Source organism: Lipotes vexillifer, unplaced genomic scaffold (genome assembly GCF_000442215.2).
Source record: "Lipotes vexillifer unplaced genomic scaffold, Lipotes_vexillifer_v1.1 scaffold587, whole genome shotgun sequence".
Classification (NCBI taxonomy): Eukaryota; Metazoa; Chordata; class Mammalia; order Artiodactyla; family Lipotidae; genus Lipotes; species Lipotes vexillifer.
The window spans coordinates 531,142-551,398 of record NW_006790779.1 but is presented as its reverse complement, the minus strand read 5'-3'; the positions used below and the strand labels follow the sequence as shown (position 1 = coordinate 551,398).

The 20,257-nt window shown below is 42.2% G+C and overlaps 2 protein-coding genes across 2 annotated transcripts in view; one reads left to right on the top strand and one right to left on the bottom strand.

Moving 5' to 3' along the window:
- CUNHXorf58 (chromosome unknown CXorf58 homolog) overlaps positions 1–4,692 on the bottom strand; it is a 26,279-nt gene extending 21,587 nt beyond the window's left edge. The window contains exons 1-3 of the mRNA XM_007463964.1: positions 4,652–4,692; positions 1,310–1,445; positions 211–310 (exon numbers count right to left, since the gene is read on the bottom strand). Of these exons, the coding sequence (XP_007464026.1) occupies positions 211–310; positions 1,310–1,425 (216 nt within the window). The 5' untranslated portion in view covers positions 1,426–1,445; positions 4,652–4,692. The remainder of the gene's footprint in view (positions 1–210; positions 311–1,309; positions 1,446–4,651) is intronic.
- Positions 4,693–4,929: 237 nt separating this feature from the next.
- Positions 4,930–20,257, top strand: part of APOO (apolipoprotein O) — a 59,297-nt gene continuing 43,969 nt past the window's right edge. Inside the window, exon 1 of the mRNA XM_007463963.1 lies at positions 4,930–5,174. Coding sequence (XP_007464025.1) covers positions 5,166–5,174 — 9 coding nt within the window. The 5' untranslated portion in view covers positions 4,930–5,165. The remainder of the gene's footprint in view (positions 5,175–20,257) is intronic.

Here is a 20,257-nt window from a genome sequence, read left to right as displayed (position 1 = left end):
CCGAAAAAAAAAAAAAAAAAAAAAAAAAAAGTAAATCCAGAAATATTCATTTAGAGTCAACCAAAGAAGAAATCCCATAACCCCATGCAATATTATTAGATTCAAATAGACGAGATTTTAAAAGGTTATATATTCTTTCTTTATTTAACACACCTTTTACCTTGATAAGTAATTATATCTGTCAGAGCAAACAAAAAGCAAAATACATACCGCTGCACAAATTGTACACTTAAGGAGTTGAAACATTGATTTGTCAAGATGAGATAACCACACTCTCTGTATCGTGTGAGCTGAAATATCTTTATTATTTCTGAAAGGAAAAAAAAGAGCTTAAGATTTGTGAAGTAGTTTTCATTTTCCTAAAATCTTGGGGAACTCTGGATTTATGCTTCCTCCTCTTGCATCTCCCCATCCTCCACCCTAAGACTGACCTAATGAGGAACATTTGGATGTGGTAATTAGAATTGGTCATCTGCCGAATCTAGTCAGAATGAGGATAAGAAATGCTTGAGAATATTTCCCTTGAGATTAAAAAAAATCCTGGCTAAAACTTTATCATCAAAAAAATGTGCTTTCTAAAAACATTCATGACCTAAAATGATTCCATTATAGTTCTTAAAAACACTGTCCAACTAGTTCAAGTGCTAAGAAAATAGAATGTAGAATAGTTGAAGTTATAGTAGGCCCAAATTTTCTTCTGGGAACAGATGACCATGTCCTAGAAAAAGAAACTCCCTTCTCTGATCTTTGTTTGAACCAGGCTCATCCCAGTCAGGTCAGAGCATTATTCTACTTTTGATCATGTCCCAGCCCTGGCAGATAATAGGGATCTCACTCTCCAAGAACTGCCCCCCCACCACATCATTACCCCTCACAGAGCTACAAAGAAAGGTAGGTACTCCTGTATAATGCCACTGTTGACTGGCAAAGTGCAGACTATAAGATGTAGAGTAGAAAAGGCCTGAAGTATGGAAACAGACGCTTGAATACTAGCTGATGCCATTTATTAGCTGTTTAGCCTTCTGCAAATCAGTTACCTTGTTCCAGTTGCTACTTCCTCACTTATAAGATATAATAACAAGACTGCATCACAGGGTTGTGTCAGGGTCAAACAGATGTGTGTTAACATGCTTTGTCAATTATGAAATACTATAATTATAATAATTATTATTCAATTCACAAGTAATTTTAAAACACACAAAAAACCTATAATTTACAAAACAAGAAGTGTTTGATGTTAGCTGGGTAAATACCATACGGAAACTGTCCAGTTGTGGAAGATGATACCAGGCGAAAAATGGCTACTTACTGTTGTTTTCCCTTTGTCTTTATAGCATTTGACCAATGTACTTTGTGACCTTTTCCCAAGCGTGGACTATCTGATTTGGGGACACCAGTAACTGATATCTTTGGGGAATGACTCATTTTCCTCACAGTGAAGTACTCTGAAATACATAAACATTTGAGGTCACAATCTATGTTACTACACTGTTTGGATGAGACTCAAGTGCCATTATGATTGTTGTGCTAATTCCAGAACCCCTGAAAAAGGAAGGTTTCATAGATCTCTTTTTTTTTTTTTTGAGACACGAGTAACACTTTTTTTTCTTTTTTTTTAAACATCTTTATTGGAGTATAATTGCTTTACAGTGGTGTGTTAGTTTCTGCTTTATAACAAAGTGAATCCGTTATACATATACATATGTCCCCATATCTCTTCCCTCTTGCGTCTCCCTCCCACCCTCCCTATCCCACCCCTCTAGATGGTCACAAAGCACCGAGCTGATCTCCCTGTGCTATGTGGCTGCTTCCCACTAGCTCTCTGTTTTACCTTTGGTAGTGTATATATGTCCATGCCACTCTCTCACTTCCTCCCAGCTTACCCTTCCCCCTCTCTGTGTCCTCAAGTCCATTCTCTATGTCCGTGTCTTTATTCCTAGATCTCTTAATGTTGCTTACATTCTTTGTGTACTACAAATATTATGAGGTATATGGGAAAGACAAGTGGATCTATCCATAGCCTTCTAACTTGTCTCCCTGTCTGCAGTCTCTTCCATCCTCCACACTGCAGCTGGAGTTAACTTTTCAGAGCAATAATCCAACCTTATCACTCTTCAACTTAAAATCTTTCAGGGACACCTCATTTCCTCCAAACTAAAGTCCAGACTCCTTAGAATTGCGTTCAACTCTTTTCACAGTCCAGTTCCATTCTTTCTCAAATCTCAAAATATCAACTTTCCACTAGCATTCCTCTCTATACTCTGTGAGAACAAGAACTTCTTGCCAAAATCAATGTTTTACGACTCTGTGCTGCTGATCATGCCATTTCCTCTACCTGGAATGACTTCCCTACCACCAGCAAACATCAATTCATCCTTCAAGACCCCAGCTAACTGATGCCTCTTCTCTGAAGTTTTCCACTATCTTTTTTCCAGAACTACTGACTACTGTCTCCAAGGTCCCATAATACTGTATATGTTTTTCTTTTACAGTACTTCTCGTATTGCATCATAATTTGGTTTCTTGGCTGTCACCCCACAAGCTTGTTGAAGGCAGGAGGCATCTTGCTAACTATGGAATCCCCAGTGCCTATCAGAGTGGAGGGTTTTTACATGCTTTCCAAAAACTTTTCATCCTGGTTTTACCATGGAATAGATGTGAGACTTTGGGCAAGTCCCTTAACCTTTCAGGAGCTCAGTTCCCTCCCTGGTAAAGTGAAAGGACGTGTAGTAAGTGATCTGATTTCATCTCTGATTTTCTATCCTTTGACGCATTACTCCAATTTGGAAGCAGCTGCCAAATTCTTAGTCGCTGCTTAGTATCTTGTACTAAACCAGGTCCTCTTTATCTTTTCTTTTGGTGCCATGGAACCCTATGGACAAACTCCTTCTACGAAGTATGTTTTTTAAGACACATAACATAAACTATATGGGATTACAAAAGACTCCAATTATATTGAAATCATTGTCAAAACATTTTCAAAAACAAAATTATAGAAATGTGTCTTCCTTATGCATTAAATAATACGAGAGTGCTAATAATCACTGTACTTCTGAAGTGGTAATGAGCAGAAACGATATTTCAAGAAATCTGCCGTGACTGTAACATGATATGAAAATACTGTGCTTTCTATGGATAACAAAGTCACAGGTGCTGCTGATACTACTGTGGTTTGTTACCTACAATATAATTGAAAGAAATGCTAAAGTTCAGTTAACATTAGTGAAAATAAAGTTGCAATTTTTCCCCAAGTTCACGTACCCCTAAATTAAGAATTCCTGCCCTAATTTATCACTTATAAGTCACACTTTTATATACATAAGACATTTCATTACTGATGCAGAGCCTTCAGAGTCTCCTTAATATTTCTCCTTAGGGATGGGGATGTGGATGGCTAGGAATACACTATTCTCTCGAGAAAGAGAAAAGCATTCCTTAATGTCCAGGAGCTGGGGCTTCCCTGGTGGCACAGTGGTTAAGAATCCACCTGCCAGTGCAGGGGACACGGGTTCAAGCCCTGGTCCAGGAAGATCCCACATGCCACAGATCAACTAAGCCCATGTACCACAACTACTGAGCCTACGCTCTAGAGCCTCCGAGCCACAACTACTGAAGCCCGTGTGCCTAGAGCCCATGCTCCGCAAAAAGAGAAGCCACCACAATGAGAGGCCTGCACACCGCAATGAAGAGTAGCCCCTGCTCACCACAACTAGAGGAAAGCCCGTGTGCAGCAATGAAGACCCAATGCAGCCATAAATAAATAAATAAATAAATCTATATTAAAAAAAAAATATCCAGGACCTGGCCTGGCACTCACGGCTGGGCTTTAGTGTTAACCCTGGCTTCCTAACACCACCGAACCCAGAGCAAAGCCCTGCTTCCTTGAACCCACCCCCAAATCACCCCACCAAAGCCCAAATCCTAGAATAAATCTAACACCCTCTTACTGAGATTCCCCACTGTTGCCCAAGGTGTGCATTTTCCTAGCAGCAACAAGAAAAAAACCCAACTTGTTCAACTACAGATGTGTTCCTAGTGGTCTTTGGCTGGAGGGCAGTGACACAGCACCACAAAAATCCCCCAAATCTTCTGGATGGGCTTACACTTGCTATAGGGTTAGAATATAAAATACAGAATGAAATATGAAACAGTACCCTATTATGAGCCACTGTAACAACTGTTTAGGTGAGATCACAGGCTTTAAAGGCCGACAACTTAGATTTGGATCCAGACTTCCCACTTTCCTTCTGTGTGGCCTTGCACATATTACTTGTCTGTGCCTCAGTTTCTTCATCTATTAGATGGGAAGAAATAATTGTGCCCACCTACTTGGGTTGTTGGAAAGAGAAGACGACTGTGGATAAGGAGTTTAGGTCAGAGCCTGGCATATAGTAAACGCTATTGGTGGTTGCTACTCTTGTTAATAAGATAATTATTGTCATTATTACTTATTTCTACTAGTATTAAGGGACAAACATTTGATTCCCAGTGAGGGACAAAAGCTTAAGCATTTTCAAGAGGAAACAAAAATGTCAGGTCTTTCGAGATTAAAGGACGTGGCAAATTAGTTAAAATTTAAAATCTTAGAAATGTCCAGCCCAGAGTAAAACAACAACAACAACAACAACAAAATCCCCACAAAACTAAAAACCTTTTGTGAGATAAATCCAGGCCCCAGAGGTCGGCAGCTGCGGCTGCTAGGCTTTCGAAGCCGCCCGAGGCCGGCCGAGCGCCCCCGCCCGGCGGCCTCCGCACACACGATTCTCAGCCCACACCACTGGACGCCCAATCGCAACGGCGAAGGCCGATTCCCAGCGGGGCGCAGGGACGGGACCTCCCTCCTCTCACCCCCGCGTGCCGCCCACACTGAGGTGGCGCTTTCCCGCCGCCTAGCAACCGCCGGCGCATGGGTGGAGCCTCTGAGGGGCGGGGCTTGCGTTCGCTCGCCGCTCGAGGCGCGACGCGCTGCAACTCAACGTCGCGGTTTCCAGCCGAGGCTTCCTAGCTAATCCTTGGCCAGATCGAATTGGCTGTACAGTCGTCTTCCGCCCCGCGGCCCGTTTGCGTTGGAGGAATCGGGCCCTAGCCGGCCGCCGTAGCCACTTCTCTGTAGTGGGCGGGGTCAAGGCCGGGTGACCCTCGCCGGAGCCGCCGCTGCCAGCGACATGTTCAAGGTGAGAGAGTGGAGCCGGGTCACAGCTGTCACCGCCCCTTCCAGACCTCCCGGAGCCGCCCCCCGCGCTCTAGTGGGCCTCTCCGGGGACCAGGCCGGCTCGCCCCGAGGTTTTTCCCGCCTCCGGGCCGGCTGCGTCCCGGCTCCGCAGTTCATTCAGCGGTCCGCTTGGAGCGAGGCGCTGCCGGGCTGAGGCGTGAGACCCGGGGGTGGGTGGGTGGGGCCCTTTGGGTTGTGCTTTCGTGAATAAAACACTTAAAAAATTAAAGTACAAAGTATCCACCCTCCGTTTGGTGCCCTCTTGGGTTCGTGAGTAGGCTTAGGCCACCTCAGGGCACTGCGGGGTTCGGTTCTGGTTGCCTGACAAGGTCAGGTTTCAGAACCTGGTGTATGAATGGGGGAGGGTCACCTTCAGAGAAGCTGCTGCAGGAGGTCGGGGAGGCTGGCATGGGAATGGCTGGGTGAGAGGGAGAAGTTGGAACTTCTCTGCCATTTCCAGTGAACAGTATATAGTATGGATAGGTCAGCTCCCTTCTTTACATTCTATGAACTCGTGTCCTTTGAAAGAAATACACTTTTACAGGGAAGACTGTTTCAAAAATCTGTACACATGAAGGTGTTATTCTCCTAGTTTTAAAAAAAGTAAATGATATTTTCTATCATGAAAAACAAATCACAGGCTACTAGAAAGGAGTCTACAAAATCGAGTCTTGAAGAAGCAGTGCACCCATAAAATATTGCTAATGAAATCTCAGAATTGCACTACTCATTTAAAAGTCTTATTGAGCTTCTGCAATGTGCTTTGGGTGCGTTAGGACAGACAATAAAATCAGAGCATGGATTTGGCCATCCAGTCCTGGCATTGCCACTTTCTAGCTGTGTCACCTTGGACAAGTCACTTAACCTCTCTGAGCCTGTTTTCCTATTGGTGAAGTTGGGGAAATAACATCTATCTCTTAGGGTTGTTATAAGGAATAAGTTAGTATGTGTTAAGCACTTGGAAGAGGTCCTGGCACATAGAAGTGACATCCAAGTATTTGCTTTTATTTTGTTTTCAGGCAGCTCACCGTTTAGTTAGGACAACAGATCCCGTAAGAAACTTGGTTCATTTGATAAATTTTTGTTGAACATCTATTATGTGCTAGGAGCTCGGCTCAGCTTTAAGGTTGGAACAGCAAAGGATATGCTGTGATCAGTTTATATGGTTATCAATGTACTGTGGTAGTAAAAAGAGCAGGAATCTGTCTTACCAGGGGTTTGTGGTTATTGGCCCTTCAGAGGGTCTGAATAGCATTCAGGAGGTCCCTGAACTCTGAGGGGAAAAATACTCTTTCACTAATCTTTCACTGCAGTTTAGCATTTCCTTCAGTTATGAATGTAGGTAACTGTTTGTTATCTATTTCCAGATAACGACCTTAAAACAACAATGATTTATTATTTCTCACCGTCTTATAGGTTGGCTGGGCAGTTCTGCTGGCATCTCCCAGTGGCTGAATTCAGCTGGTGCTAGACTATGAGGTGGGCTTAATCCCATATCTCTGGATCTAGGGCCCCTCAGTGTGGCTGTCTTGGGCTTCCTAACATGGTTACTGGGTTCCAAGAAGGCTAGTTCTGATGCTAAACACCTGCTTGCATCACATTTGAGTGATGCATCACAAATGAGTCATATGGCCAAGCCCAGAATCAATATGGTGGGGGACTACACAGAGCATGGATGTGAGGACATGTGGTTGATTGGGAGCAATTCGTTTAATAAGCTACTACAGCAACAAACTACAGTAGTATTAGCAGTACCTGTCACCAGTCGAAGTTAACAGGACCACTGCATGTCACAGACATTTTCATGTCACATTACAGTTGTTGCAGATCTCCAAATATCATTTATGCTCATCACTACATCAAAGTTATAGTAGTTATGACTCACTACTAGATCATTTTAGTATTAATGAGCTAATAAAGAAGCACATATTACTGTATCAGAGTTTGGGTCTTAAAAACAATTATATTGGGCTTCCCTGGTGGCGCAGTGCTTGAGAGTCCGCCTGCCGATGCAGGAGACGCGGGTTCGTGCCCCGTTTCGGGAAGATCCCACATGCCGCGGAGCGGCTGGGCCCGTGAGCCATGGCCACTTAGCCTGCGCGTCCGGAGCCTGTGCTCCGCAAATGGGAGAGGCCACAACAGTGAGAGGCCCGCATAACGCAAGAAAAAAAAAAAAAAATTATATTGCACTATAATTGGCATTTATGCAGTTAGAAGCATTATTTTGAGAAGGGGGCCATAGGGCTCACCAGACTGCCAAAGAGGTCTATGGCACAAAAAAGGCAAGGAACCCCTGGGGACTTCAGGGGAGACAAATTTTGAGAGACAGGAGTTCCTCAGGTGGATGAGCTGGGGAACAGCAGCAGTGGTACTCCATTGAGGAAGCGCCAGTAGCTCAGCTGTGCTATATCAAGGGAAAGCTAAAGGGAGCTGAAATTGTTGAAATATGTGCTTTGAGTAGAAAAACTCACGACAAGACCTTGGTGGATACCAAAATGTAAGGAGGAGGAAGAGGAAGAGGGGAGGCCAGAGATTTTCGAGAAGCAACTTTTGATAAGTAGAAGTAGGAGCACAAGAGTGATGTTCAGAAAATTAAGGGAGAAAAGTTTCACGGACAGGCTTTGTTAGGGTGCTTCCAGTTGGGAAAACCCATTTGCTTAAATGGTAAGGAAAATTATCTCACAAAGTCCAGAGGAAGGCTGGACTCCGGTGGGTCAATGATGTCCTCAAGGTCCCCATCTCTTTTCTTGGCTTTCCGAAATGAGATTGGTTCCCCTTATGGTTGCAAGATGACTGCCAGTAACACATGCTTTCCCATCCACTAGAGCAAGAGAAAGAGAGAGGACCAAACTCCCAGACTTGGATTACACTCTTCAGTCTGATTGGACCAGCGCCCCTGACCCAATAGCCAGTGCCAGGGGAATGCCATGTCCTGATTGGCTTAGACTAAACAGGATCAGCTCAGAATGGGATCACTACATTAATCACCTGGGAGAGAAATGAATCCATGAACACAGTGGGGGAATGGAGACTGGATGTGCAACGACAATGTCTATTACAGAAAGATGAGTTAGATGGGTTTGGAGAAGTGTTCACTGTTTTGGGCAGTTTGGTTGGAAGGCTTTCACAATGTTTATACATGTAGGTTTACTGATGGAAGTGAAAGCTAGATTAATATGGGTTGGTGGCTGAAATATGAGTAAATGGGGAAGGAGGGAGAATATAGTAACTAGAGGGACATGTTTGGTCAAGATTCTAGAGTTGTTTTGTGGTAGTTCCAGTATTCAAGATTTGGCAATGTTTATGGCCTCGGGAGGAATGTAGGGAGGGAACTTTTATAAAAGAGAATTCCTTAGGTTTGAAAAGGAGAAGAGATAGTCCCTTCCACCTGTGAGATGGAAGAGAGCGAAGGATGGCAGTAATTGTAGGCTAGTGGTTCTCATCTGGATGGTATCACCTGCCTCGAGCGTGTTTTAGAAACTTGGTTGGTTCTTCACATCTTTAATTTAGTTGTGTTGAACATTCATATGCTGAAATATAACGCTTATAAGTCTCTCCTTTTTGTTCTCCATTGTGTTACCGTCAAATTAATATATGGGTCTCTTTTTTTTTTGGACTTACGTATGTAGGTGGGTGATGAATTTTACTTCAAGATAGCAAGAGTTACTTAGAAAATTATTTGTCATAAAATGGCGGTGTCAGGTCTAGTAGGTGAGGAACAGTGCTTCTCAAGCTTTCATCTGCATGTGACTCTTGTTAAAATGCAGATTCTGATCCAGGAGGTCTGGGTGGGGGCCTCAGAGTCTTCATTTTCTAACAAGCTCCTGGGTGATGTAGATGCTGCTCGTCTCCTGTCATACTTGGAATAGTAAGAACTGAGGCAAACTGGTAGATGAATGGTTTCTTGTGTTTTCCAGGTGAGTGATTTTATGAGTGTGGTGGGATTTGGAAGAGGCATTGACCAAAGAACAAAAAAGATAAGTGAGACGCTTTGAGGACGCTGCTGAGAACTGCTACTGGCTGTCTTTCATGATTGCAGCCTGGGAGTGGGGCTGAGCACATGGTAGGGCTTGATAAGCTTGGGTCAACTAGGACTGGAGGGCAGAAGAGTTAATAGTATAGGTGTTGGTGGAAAAAGTACAGTTTGTGTGGCTAGTAATGTGCATATACAATTAAAATATTTGTTTTAACCATGTTTTGATTTAGCTATCCATCTTCAAGTCAGTAGGGGGCACTGGTGGATCACAAAACACATTTGAAAAGCTGACCAGTGTTTGCATTCTATTGCAGGAAGCAGCTTTTCCAGGTGCTGCTGCTAGAAGCTTGAATACTGACTACATACACCCAGTCTTCAGATTCATGTTACTAGATTTCATTTGTTGCACAAATGTTTATCACAGTTCATCTATGGGCTGGGCACTCTGCGGTACCTTGGCAGGTATAAATGAAAAGACCCACTTTTTACTTAGGAGGGAGTCCCCCAATTTGGCCACATATCAGAATTATTTGTGAGACAGTTTCCAAGGCCCTGCCCATGGGTCGGATTTAGTTTTTAAGTGAGGTCCAGGAATCTCTAGTTTTGAAAAAGCCCCCCGCCCGGTGACTGTGAAACTTGGGTTTCAGGAGCTCACAATGTAATTAGTGGCACAGACAGGAACAGTTCATTCAGATGCAGTGGGATAAGTGCTCTGATGTAAAAGGGTTGAGGAAATGAAGAGCAGTAGGTCTCAACCTTGACTGCGTATTAGACCCACCTGGGTTGCTTTTATATGTCCCTGTGCCCAGACTGCACCCAGACCAGTGCTATCAGAATCTCTGGGGTTGAGATTTAGGCATCTAGTTTATAGGGCATATAGGGCATGTAGCCAACCTTGAGAACTACTGACTTAGAGGAACAGGCACCAGCAGGGGGCATCAGGAGACTTGATAGAGGAGAACATGCCTTTGAAGCTGAGCAGACATGGTTGAAAGGGCCTTCCTAGCAGAGCAGAAAAGCTCAAGCAAGGACACAGAAGTGAGAGTTCAGTGCCAAGTTAAAACCGTGTTACCTAGGGTGAGACACTAAAGTGTCTCTGTAGCCACTCTGTAGCTGTGTCCTCATCTATAAAACAAGGATAAGACTAGTACCGGAAGCAGCTGCATAGCACAGGGAGATCACTGCCTGGAGGGGTGGGATAGGGAGGGTGGGAGGGAGGGAGATGCAAGAGGGAAGAGCTATGGGAACATATGTATATGTATAACTGATTCACTTTGTTATAAAGCAGAAACTAACACACCATTGTAAAGCAATTATACTCCAATAAAGATGTAAAAAAAAAAAAGACTAGTACCAACCTTAAATTGTTGCGTGGATTAAATTAACTCAGACCCAAAGTTTAGCACAGTGTTTGGTACAAAGTAAGTTCTCTGTAAATGTGAGCTATTAATAACTTTTAGTTGGCGTCTTGTAGGTGGCTGCTACAGTAGTGTTATGATGGTGCACAGTCTTGGGACTTTCCAGAAGTATTTTTTAGTGTCAAATCTTGGTAGTTCATTGGATGTGGCAGAGTTGGGAGAAGGAGAATTTAAGGATGCTGCCCAGGCTTTTGGCTTGGAAAATTGAGTGGCTCTTAGAACTGTTGATTGAGATGGGAAAGTGGAAGAAGGCTGAGTTTGCTTTGCGGGGAGGTTGATAACTTGCTTTTGAATAGGTTGGACTTGGAGAAGTATCTGTGGACATTAAGAGGTGGTAATCAGTTGACATGGAATCCAGGAGTGAGTAGTTTTCCTGAGAGAGATGTGGGCTGGAGATGGAGGAATCATCAGATGCTTCAAGGGCCAAAAGATGGCCTAGTGAAAGCTGGTCTGCATCACTTCCTTCCTCAAGGACGGAGATGTGAGCTCCGCTCAGAGCTCACTGCTCATAGGAGCCTGAGGTGACCGTATCCTTGGCTATAAGGCATTATTACCTATTGTGGCTCTTTGGTCTTGATGTAATGCCTTTATTGCCTATCTTTCTGAATTAAATTTTCTTTTTTTTTTTTTGGCTGCGTTGGGTCTTCCTTGGTGAGCACAGGCTTTCTCTAGTTGCGTCGAGCAGGGGCTGCTCTTCATTGCGGTGCGCGGGCTTCTCATTGCAGTGGCTTGATGGCTTCTTGTGGCGGAGCACGGGCTCTAGGCGTGCAGGCTTCAGTAGTTGCAGCACACGGCCTCGGTAGTTGTGGCATACAGGCCCTAGAGCGTACGGGCTTCAGTAGTTGTGGCACGCGGGCTCAGTAGTTGTGGCTTACGGGCTTTAGAGTGCAGGTTTCAGTAGTTGTGGTGCACGGTCTTAGTTGCTCCACGACATGTGGGATCTTCCCAGACCAGGGCTCGAACCCATGTCCCCTGCATTGGCGGGCGGATTCTTAACCACCATGCTATCAGAGAAGTCCTGAAATAAATTTTCTTATCGTGAATAGTGTGTTACTAGTACAAACTAAGGGGAGAATTACACTGATAACTGGAAAAGGAAAATCATCTGTAAATTGGAAAAGTACTGTAAGTTTATTTTACTTGAATTTTATTTTAAATGTCACATATTTTGAAAGATAATAAAGAATTTTTGCCCTTACAGTTAAAACATCTCCGAGGGAATTCTCCTTGAGGAATTATAGTTTGTATCAGTTAATTTTCCCCAGTAATGCTTAAGTGGAAATTTATGGTTAGTGCATATACAGCATGAAACTTTATGTGGATATTTTCAGGGGAAAAAAAACTCAGTCTAGAGGTATATTTTAGAATTTGGAAGCTATTTGTTTTTCACTTTTCCTGAGTTTTCCTGATTTTTGCATGGCCTTATGCCAGTTTTATTAGAAAACTGGAACAGTGCCAGTCTCTTAATTTAGTGGGTTTTAAAATTTGTGTTCATTGTACACTAAAACTTGTAGAAGGAAGAATTTAGAGCAAGGGTTGTAGAGTTTTCATTATGCCGAGAGCCTATAACTTTGAATATTAAGCTATATTTTCATGATAATACCATTATAGACAGTAAGTTGTATTTTGAATGAATATTGTTTTAAAGGCACTTTAAATACAGTCACGCTTTGTCTTCCTACTTCTTTCTAAGTCTTTGAAGCAATGCAGCGTGTTTTGTTCAAAGCCCACACTGGCTCCAACTTAAGGACGTATTTGTTTGCTTGGGTGAGGATGAGGAGCCCTCTGTGGGAGCTAGAGATATGTTCACAAGTGCATGTTCATTGCTTTAGTTGGGAGGGATACCCAGTGGTTTCTTTTTTTCAGATGTTCCTATTCATTCCTTTGAACAGTCTTTTTAAATAGGATATATGAAAATAATAAAGGTTCATTTTTGTTTTTTCCCCCATTCCATAGACATAAGTCCTTGTGAAATAACAGCCTGCTTTTCTTTGTGCTTGCTGAAATGAATCTCCTCTCCCATTAGAGGTGCTGCTTCGTGTGTCGTATTATGACATGGGTTAAACTGGTGAGTGAGTAAGAACCAAGTGATACAGGGACTCCAACAAGTTTCCTAAATCGTTTGTTGATGGCTTACCTCACTTGGCAAATATTGACTGAGCCTGTTTGTGGAGTCACATCTTTCGGGAGCACTGTTAAAAATTGCTGTGTTTAGTCCAAATATTGACTTCTCTTGTTTTTGTTCCTTATTTTCACAGAGATTTTCATTATGAATCCAGATTGTCATCAGCTGAATTGAGCCTTGTCCATGATTTTTTTTCCCAAAAGAATGTTGTAGTTTCCTTTTCCTTAAAGAAGGAAAAGCCTGTGAATAACTGAGATGAGGTTGAAGGCAGTTTGTTGTCAGTGAGTTCGGCATTCTCTGTGCACACAGCGGTCTATTAGGAAACGAAACTTGGGTCTAGATAGACTTTACTTTGACAGAATACCTCTTCCTCTTAGAAAATGGAATTTTTTTTAGTTGTTTGAAAATGTAGAAGCATTTGAAAGGCAAATCTTGAAGTAAATGTTCCTCTGTGACTTTTTTTCCTGCCTATATTTCCTTAACTCATTAAAGATTGAATGGATCTTGGGATGCCATTCCAAGAGAGAAAATAAATATATATATATTTTGGAGTTTTAGGTAAGCACTGTTAAGTTTCTGTCTGAATGAGGAAGTTCAAAATAAATTTCCAACATGGTAAATTATGTGTCATCTGTGTTCCAAGACTGTGAAACCAGTACAGCCCAACCAGATGACTCAAAACCTGCCTGAACGAACAATTATCTCACTCTTTGGCTCTGGCATTTCCTTCCTGTTTATCAGACAAGTTTATTATTTTTTTGCATGAATTTAACAAAATCCAATTATTATTTTTAAAGGTGAAACAATTGCAAATGAAACATACTTGCTTTGCTTTGCTGACCTAATTTTGGATGAATTCTGCCCTCCAAAGATAAAATAGAAGCTGGTTTTCTCTTAAAAAAAAAAGATAATGTTAACCTTGAAAACAGCCTTGGTTTTTTTTCTTCACTTATCTCTTTAGACCACAGTGTGTTTATAGTGGATGAGGAAGAACTAGGAAATATCAGTTACCCCAGTACAGAATTACAGAATTGAAAGTTTATCATAAGATAGTTCTATGTTTGTCATAGTTGGAAGACAGTTTTTCTTTTTGTTGGTTAAAGTCTGAACTCTTAAAATATTGGCTTCATAATCCATTCACTATGAAACAGATTGAAATGATTGTGGTTTGTCTTGTTGTTGTTGAAGTGTAAGTGCTCCCAGATTTATACATCCAAATGAGTGCCTGTCAAAACAGTCGTTATTGAGAGGACAGATTTAATTATCTTGTCAATACATCTCTTCCAAACACGACGTCACTGATCAATATATTTGTTCCAGAAATATCATCCCTGATCAAAACATTTTGTCCCTTTTCATTTGGAGTTATCGTCATACTCTCTGACAGATTCTTTAGAGTATCCTCTGGGGCCAGCTATTTTTGTTTCTTGCATATTACAAAACAAATTAATATTCATTGCAAAAACTTCAGGAAATTCAGTTAATACTGAAGAATCACCCTTAATCCTACCACCTGTAGATAACCATTGTTAACATCGTTTTCAGACTCATTTCTGGGCATACTTAAATAGATCTCCTCAGTTTAACATTTTCAAAAACCTCACAAATCCTCCCCCCTCTTTTTAAAACAATTTAATTTATTTCATTTTCTAATCTGCTTTTATTTTGAATAATTGAGACTGATTTTCTTACAGGCTTAAAATTTGATGTGAAGGCATTTAGAAATGGAAGCTGTATGATCACATATTAAAAGTAAATTTCCTTTATTAATTTGTTGTATAAATAGTTACAGTGGGTTCTGGTATGATCCATCAAGGTTACTGCTTTGGAGAGAAAATACTTATTTTGAGGAGGAGGAGGAATACTGTTTATTTTTTTTTTAAGTTCCCTAGTTTTTAATTATGCTGATAAAACCCACATAACATAAAATTTACCGTCTTAACCATTTTTAAGTGTACAGTTCAGTTGTGTTGCATATATTCACATTGTTGTGGAAAAGATATCCAGAACTTTTTCATGTTGCCAAACTGAAGCTCTGTACCCATTAAACAAAAACTCCCCATTTTCTCCTCCCCATTTTCTCCTCCCCCACAGCTTCTGGTAACCACCAGTCTGCTTTCTGTTTCTATGAATTTGACTACTTTAGGCACTTCATATAGATGAAATCATACAGTATTTGTCTTTTGTGAGCTGACTTATTTCTCTTAACATAATATCCTCGAGGTTCTATATAATATTTCATTGTATATATATACATTTTATTTATCCATGCATCTGTCCATGGACACTTGGGTGACTTTTCACCTTTTGGCTGTTGTGAATAATGCTGCTATGAACGTGGGTGTGCAGATACATCCCTGAGACCCTGCTTTCAATTCTTTTGGATGTATACCCAAAAGGGGAGTTGCTGAATCATATGGTAATTCTATTTTTAATTTTTTACAGAACCTCCATATTTTCCTTAGTGATTGCACCATTTTATAATCCCACCAACAGTGCACAAGGGTTCCAGTTTCTCTATATCTTCTCCAACACTTGTTATTTTCTGTTTTTTTGATAGTGGCCATCCTGAGGGGTATGAGGTAAGAAAATACCTATTTTAAAAATTGTATAAGTAATGCTGCAATAACTTGTAAAAAGTCAAACAGTACAGTTACGATAATTATATGGTTCCCATCATCTGCTTCCCTCTAATTCTCTTCTCAGAGAAAGCCTCTGTTACCAGTTTGGTATATGGCCCTCCAGATTAGAAAGGATTGCTGTATAAAATGTAGGAACTGTACTGAATGCTCACTATGGGGGGAGGCATATTCTTTTGATCTTTGGAGATTATGGACTCATTTAGTTTCTCTTTATTAATTCAGTTTGTGACACATTACTAAGGACAGCAATGCAGCCTGATGTGGGCAAAATTGTTGATTGTTTTCATCATTTTGTTTAAAATTTATTTTAAATTAAATTCTCAATTCTTTTACATAATTTATTTTTTGTTTTATGTTCTTTTTTTAGAACAAGAATAACCTCAAAAGTATTGTCACTTTTCATAGACGTTTAACAATCCCTATCAGATTTTTACCTCTTAAACAACTGAAAAGAATCAGATTAAAAGCATTTTGTTTTTAAATGAAAAATGCTTTCTGATGGAAATTTTTGCAGAAAAGATTGATTGAAGATCAAAGAAGCAGTGTAACATTTAGGGAAAAAAATACATAATTGTGTCTCATTTCCTATAAATAGAGGAATATCTAATTTTATTTTTTCATAATTAAAAAATTTATTTTATTCATTTATTTTTGGCTGCATCGGGTCTTTGTTGCTGCGCATGGGCTTTCTCTAGTTGTGGTGAGTGGGGGGCCACTCTTCGTTGCGGTGCGCGGGCTTCTCATTGCGGTGGCTTCTCTTGTTGCAGAGCACGGGCTCTAGGTGCTTGGGCTTCAGTAGTTGTAGCACGTGAGCCCAGTAGTTGTGGCTCGCGGGCTCTAGAGTGCAGGCTCAGTAGTTGTGGCACACGGGCTTCGTTGCTCCACAGCATGTGTGATCTTCCCAGACCAGGGCTCGAACCCGTGTCCCCTGCATTGGCAGGTGGATTCTTAACCATTGTGCCACCAGGGAAGTCCCACCTCATCTGATCTTGATATTAAAAGGGAACTTGTGGATTGAGAATGTTGATATGTAGCGGTCATGGTTTATGGTTGCCTATATTTGCTCCATCTAGAGATTGTAGCTACTTATGAGTATAGCTGAAAAGATTGTAGTGTGTCAGAAATCATCCTCATGTTCCAGACCTTTGTTTCTTTTGTTACTGCTCTTTACAGAGGCTGTTCCTAGTGATGCTGAATCTTTACATCAATCTGTTGGGTGACTTTGCTTAAAACAGAAAGGAAGGGGCTTCCCTGGTGGCGCAGTGGTTGAGAGTCCGCCTGCCGATGCAGGGGACGCGGGTTCGTGACCCGGTCTGGGAAGATCCCACATACCGTGGAGTGGCTGGGCCTGTGAGCCAGGGCCGCTGAGCCTGCGGATCCGGAGCCTGTGCTCTGCCACATGGGGAGAAAAAAAAAAAAAAGAAAAAAAGAAAGGAAGGAAGGCAGGCAGAAAGGCATAAACTTTGTTGATTCTGCTTCTTTCTACAGTTGTTTCCCAGAATTTCCAGTCGTGGTACATTATTCCTTTTTCTGTGTTACTCCTGTCCTTTTTCTGGTAATGCACTTATCACAAGTGGTGTAATTATTCGTTTAGCCGCTTTATTAGATTGTGGAGGCAGCGACCACATCTTATTGTCTTTGAAGTCTATTTTCATTGTTTCATTAAAGAGTTGCTTTGATGTTGTCCTTTGTGTGGCTTGTAAGGCTATTAAATGAGGTAGGGAAACCCAGAGAAAAAGAGGTTTTTGGAGAAAGAGAATTCATTATGAGGTAGCAATTGAAAAACCTGGTGAAGATGTCCATGGGGAGTTAGACACACAAGCCTGAGCCTTAGGGAGTGGCCAGGCCTGGGAATACTGATTTGGGTATCAATAGCATAGGGCGGGAGTTGAAGAGTTAGATTTTTTTTTTTTTTTGCCATACGCAGGCCTCTCACTGTTGTGGCCTCTCCCGTTGCGGAGCACAGACTCCGGACGCGCAGGCTCAGCGGCCATGGCTCACTGGTGCAGCCGCTCCGTGGCATGTGGGATCTTCCTGGACCGGGGCATGAACCCTTGTCCCCTGCATCGGCAGGTGGACTGTCAACCACTGCGCCACCAGGGAAGCCCAAAGAGTTAGATTTAAGTGCAATTGCTCTGGAGTGAGAAGAGTGTTGGTTTAGTGCTACTCTGACTCGTCAGCCTTGAAGAGATGGGCAGACAGAGGAAGAGAAGGCCCAAAGAGAGATGGAAGGAGTGCCCTACAAAGCTTATAGAATGGAGCTAGAGTAGAAACTTGGAAACCAAAGGAAGAGAGAGTTTGAAGATGTTGGAGTGGTCACCAGTTTCAGGGTACAACTGAGGTACCAGATGTCCATTGGAGTTTGGTTACTGGGAGGCCATTGGTGGCTTTGGGAAGGCCACTTTTAGATATCTTGAGTAGTGAGGGGAGGAGGGAATAAAGCAGAGAAAGCAGGCAGAATCTATCTTTCTAACTTTGTGTTGACATATAACATACATACAGGAAGGTGCACAGATCACAAGGAATTTTTGCAAACTGACCATACTGGTATATCTTGCACTCGAGAAGCCTTCAGGGCCCTTCCAGTCACTCCCCAGCTTACTAAGGATATCCATTATTCTGCCTGCTCACCAGGCTTTTTTTAAAAATAATTTTGTCAGTGGAGGGAGATAGAAGAATAGGGTGGTAGTTAGAAAGGGGATTAGGAGTGGAGGGTATTGTTTGTGTTGTGTTTAAGATGGGAAAGATTTTCTTGAATGTAAATAAATCTCATAACTTCTCTAGACTGGTTGACCAGTCACTGTGTCTTTTTATGTTTAGGACAGTTTTCATTTCATTCTTTCAAATGTTTTTAAAAGTAAGTACGATTGGGGCTTCCCTGGTGGCGCAGTGGTTGGGAGTCCGCCTGCCGATGCAGGGCATGTGGGTTCGTGCCCCAGTCCGGGAAGATCCCACATGCCGCAGAGCAGCTAGGCCCGTGAAGGCCGGCCCGGCGGGAGCCGTGGGCCCGCAACGGGAGAGGCCACAACAGGGACCCGGGTACAAAAAAAAAAAAAAAAAAAAAAAAAAGTAAGTACGATTGAGTGTTTATACAAACTTAAGTTGAATAACTGTTCCCCAAGCATCTTCTTTTAGAATAGTGGTTTTCTAAACTTGGCTCATTGTGGGAATAGATTCTTGGGACTCTCTTAGGTTTACTGAGTCAGATACTCTGGGGGAAGGCAATGGAATCTGTGATTCTAAAAAACTCCCCAGGTGATTCTGAAACTTTTTATGTTACACAGTCCTGGAAAGTGAAGCTTACGTTTTATCAAAAAGGAAACTGGTGTATGTATGTACATATTTTAAATTTATTTTACTGAATTATAGTTGATTTAAAATGTGTTAGGAAACTGATATATATTTTTAGTGGAAGGTCTAATAAAATAATAGATCTGTAATTGTGGGGGAATAAAAGTGTACCCTTTTTTTGTTTATTTATTTTTGGCTGTGTTGGGTTGTTGTTGCTGCACACAGGCTTTCTGTAGTTGTGGCGAGCGGGGGCTACTCTTCCTTGCGGTGCGTGGGCTTCTCATTGCAGTGGCTTCTCTTGTTGTGGAGCACAGGCTCTAGGTGCGCGGGCTTCAGTAGTTGTGACTCGCGGGCTCTAGAGCGCAGGCTCAGTAGTTGTGGCACACGGGCTTAGCTGCTCCGTGGCATGTGGGATCTTCCCAGACCAGGGCTTGAACCTGTGTCCCCTGCATTGGTAGGCGGATTCTTAACCACTGTGCCACCAGGGAAGCCCAAAAGCATACCCTTTTTAATAATGAGAGAGACTATATACTGGGTTTTCCATAAAGTTGATAGAGAAAACAAATTGTCAGTGCTTTGAGCCCCACCATTCCTGAGCATCCTTGAATAATTCTGAGGGTGGCTTATTCAGTTTGAGAGTTTTATTTGTCCTTGAAGCAGTTTTACTGGGGCACAATCAGGAAGTGGTCCTGGAACTAGAGTTCTGAGCAGTACACTTCTTTTGCAAAACAAGGATAGTTTAGCCTTCTGGGTACCCATTATGATCTGAGTGTAACCTCACCCGATTCATATCTCAGTTAACTGTGTACAAAAATCTGCCCTTGCTGCTAGAGCTGAAGGCTAAACTCAATCTTATGCCTCAGTCTTAAAAAACATTTTTTTTTTAAGTTGTAACCTGGGGCTTCCCTGATGGCGCAGTGGTTGAGAGTCCGCCTGCCGATGCAGGGGACATGGGTTTGTGCCCCGGTCCGGGAAGATCCCACATGCCGTGGAGCGGCTGGGCCCGTGAGCCATGGCCACTGAGCCTGCGCGTCCGGAGCCTGTGCTCCGCAACGGGAGAGGCCACAGCAGTGAGAGGCCCGCGTACCACAAAAAAAAAAAAGTTGTAACCTGAGTTTTTTTTGAGTAAACTCATAAGCTTCCTGGAAACTCTGTAAGGGTAGGGACTATGTCTGCTTAAGTGTTGTGTCCTGTTTAGCATGGTACCTGATGTGGAATAGGTATGTAATAAATATTTGTTTTTGAAATAAAATTCTAGTTGACTGCTTCCAATTGTTATATCATACATAACCCTGCTTTCCTAGCCAGATTTGTTTTGTTCTCATCAGTCCTTAATGAGCTCCAGTGGAGAGAGTAAGAAGCAAAAGCCTTTTAGACAGTGGTGACCTACTCCTTTACGACACTTCTTGTTAGGGCCCCATCCAACCAACTGCCAATCCTGGTGCTCAGTTTCCGTTGACAGTTAAGCGCTCTGAGGACTCAATAAAAGTTGAGAGCAAAGAGAGTCCAAAGGTCTAAGATGGAGAATATACCTTGATAGGCAGAGTATTTAAGATACCTTGCTGGGGAATATAATCAGACAGAAAGAAAGAG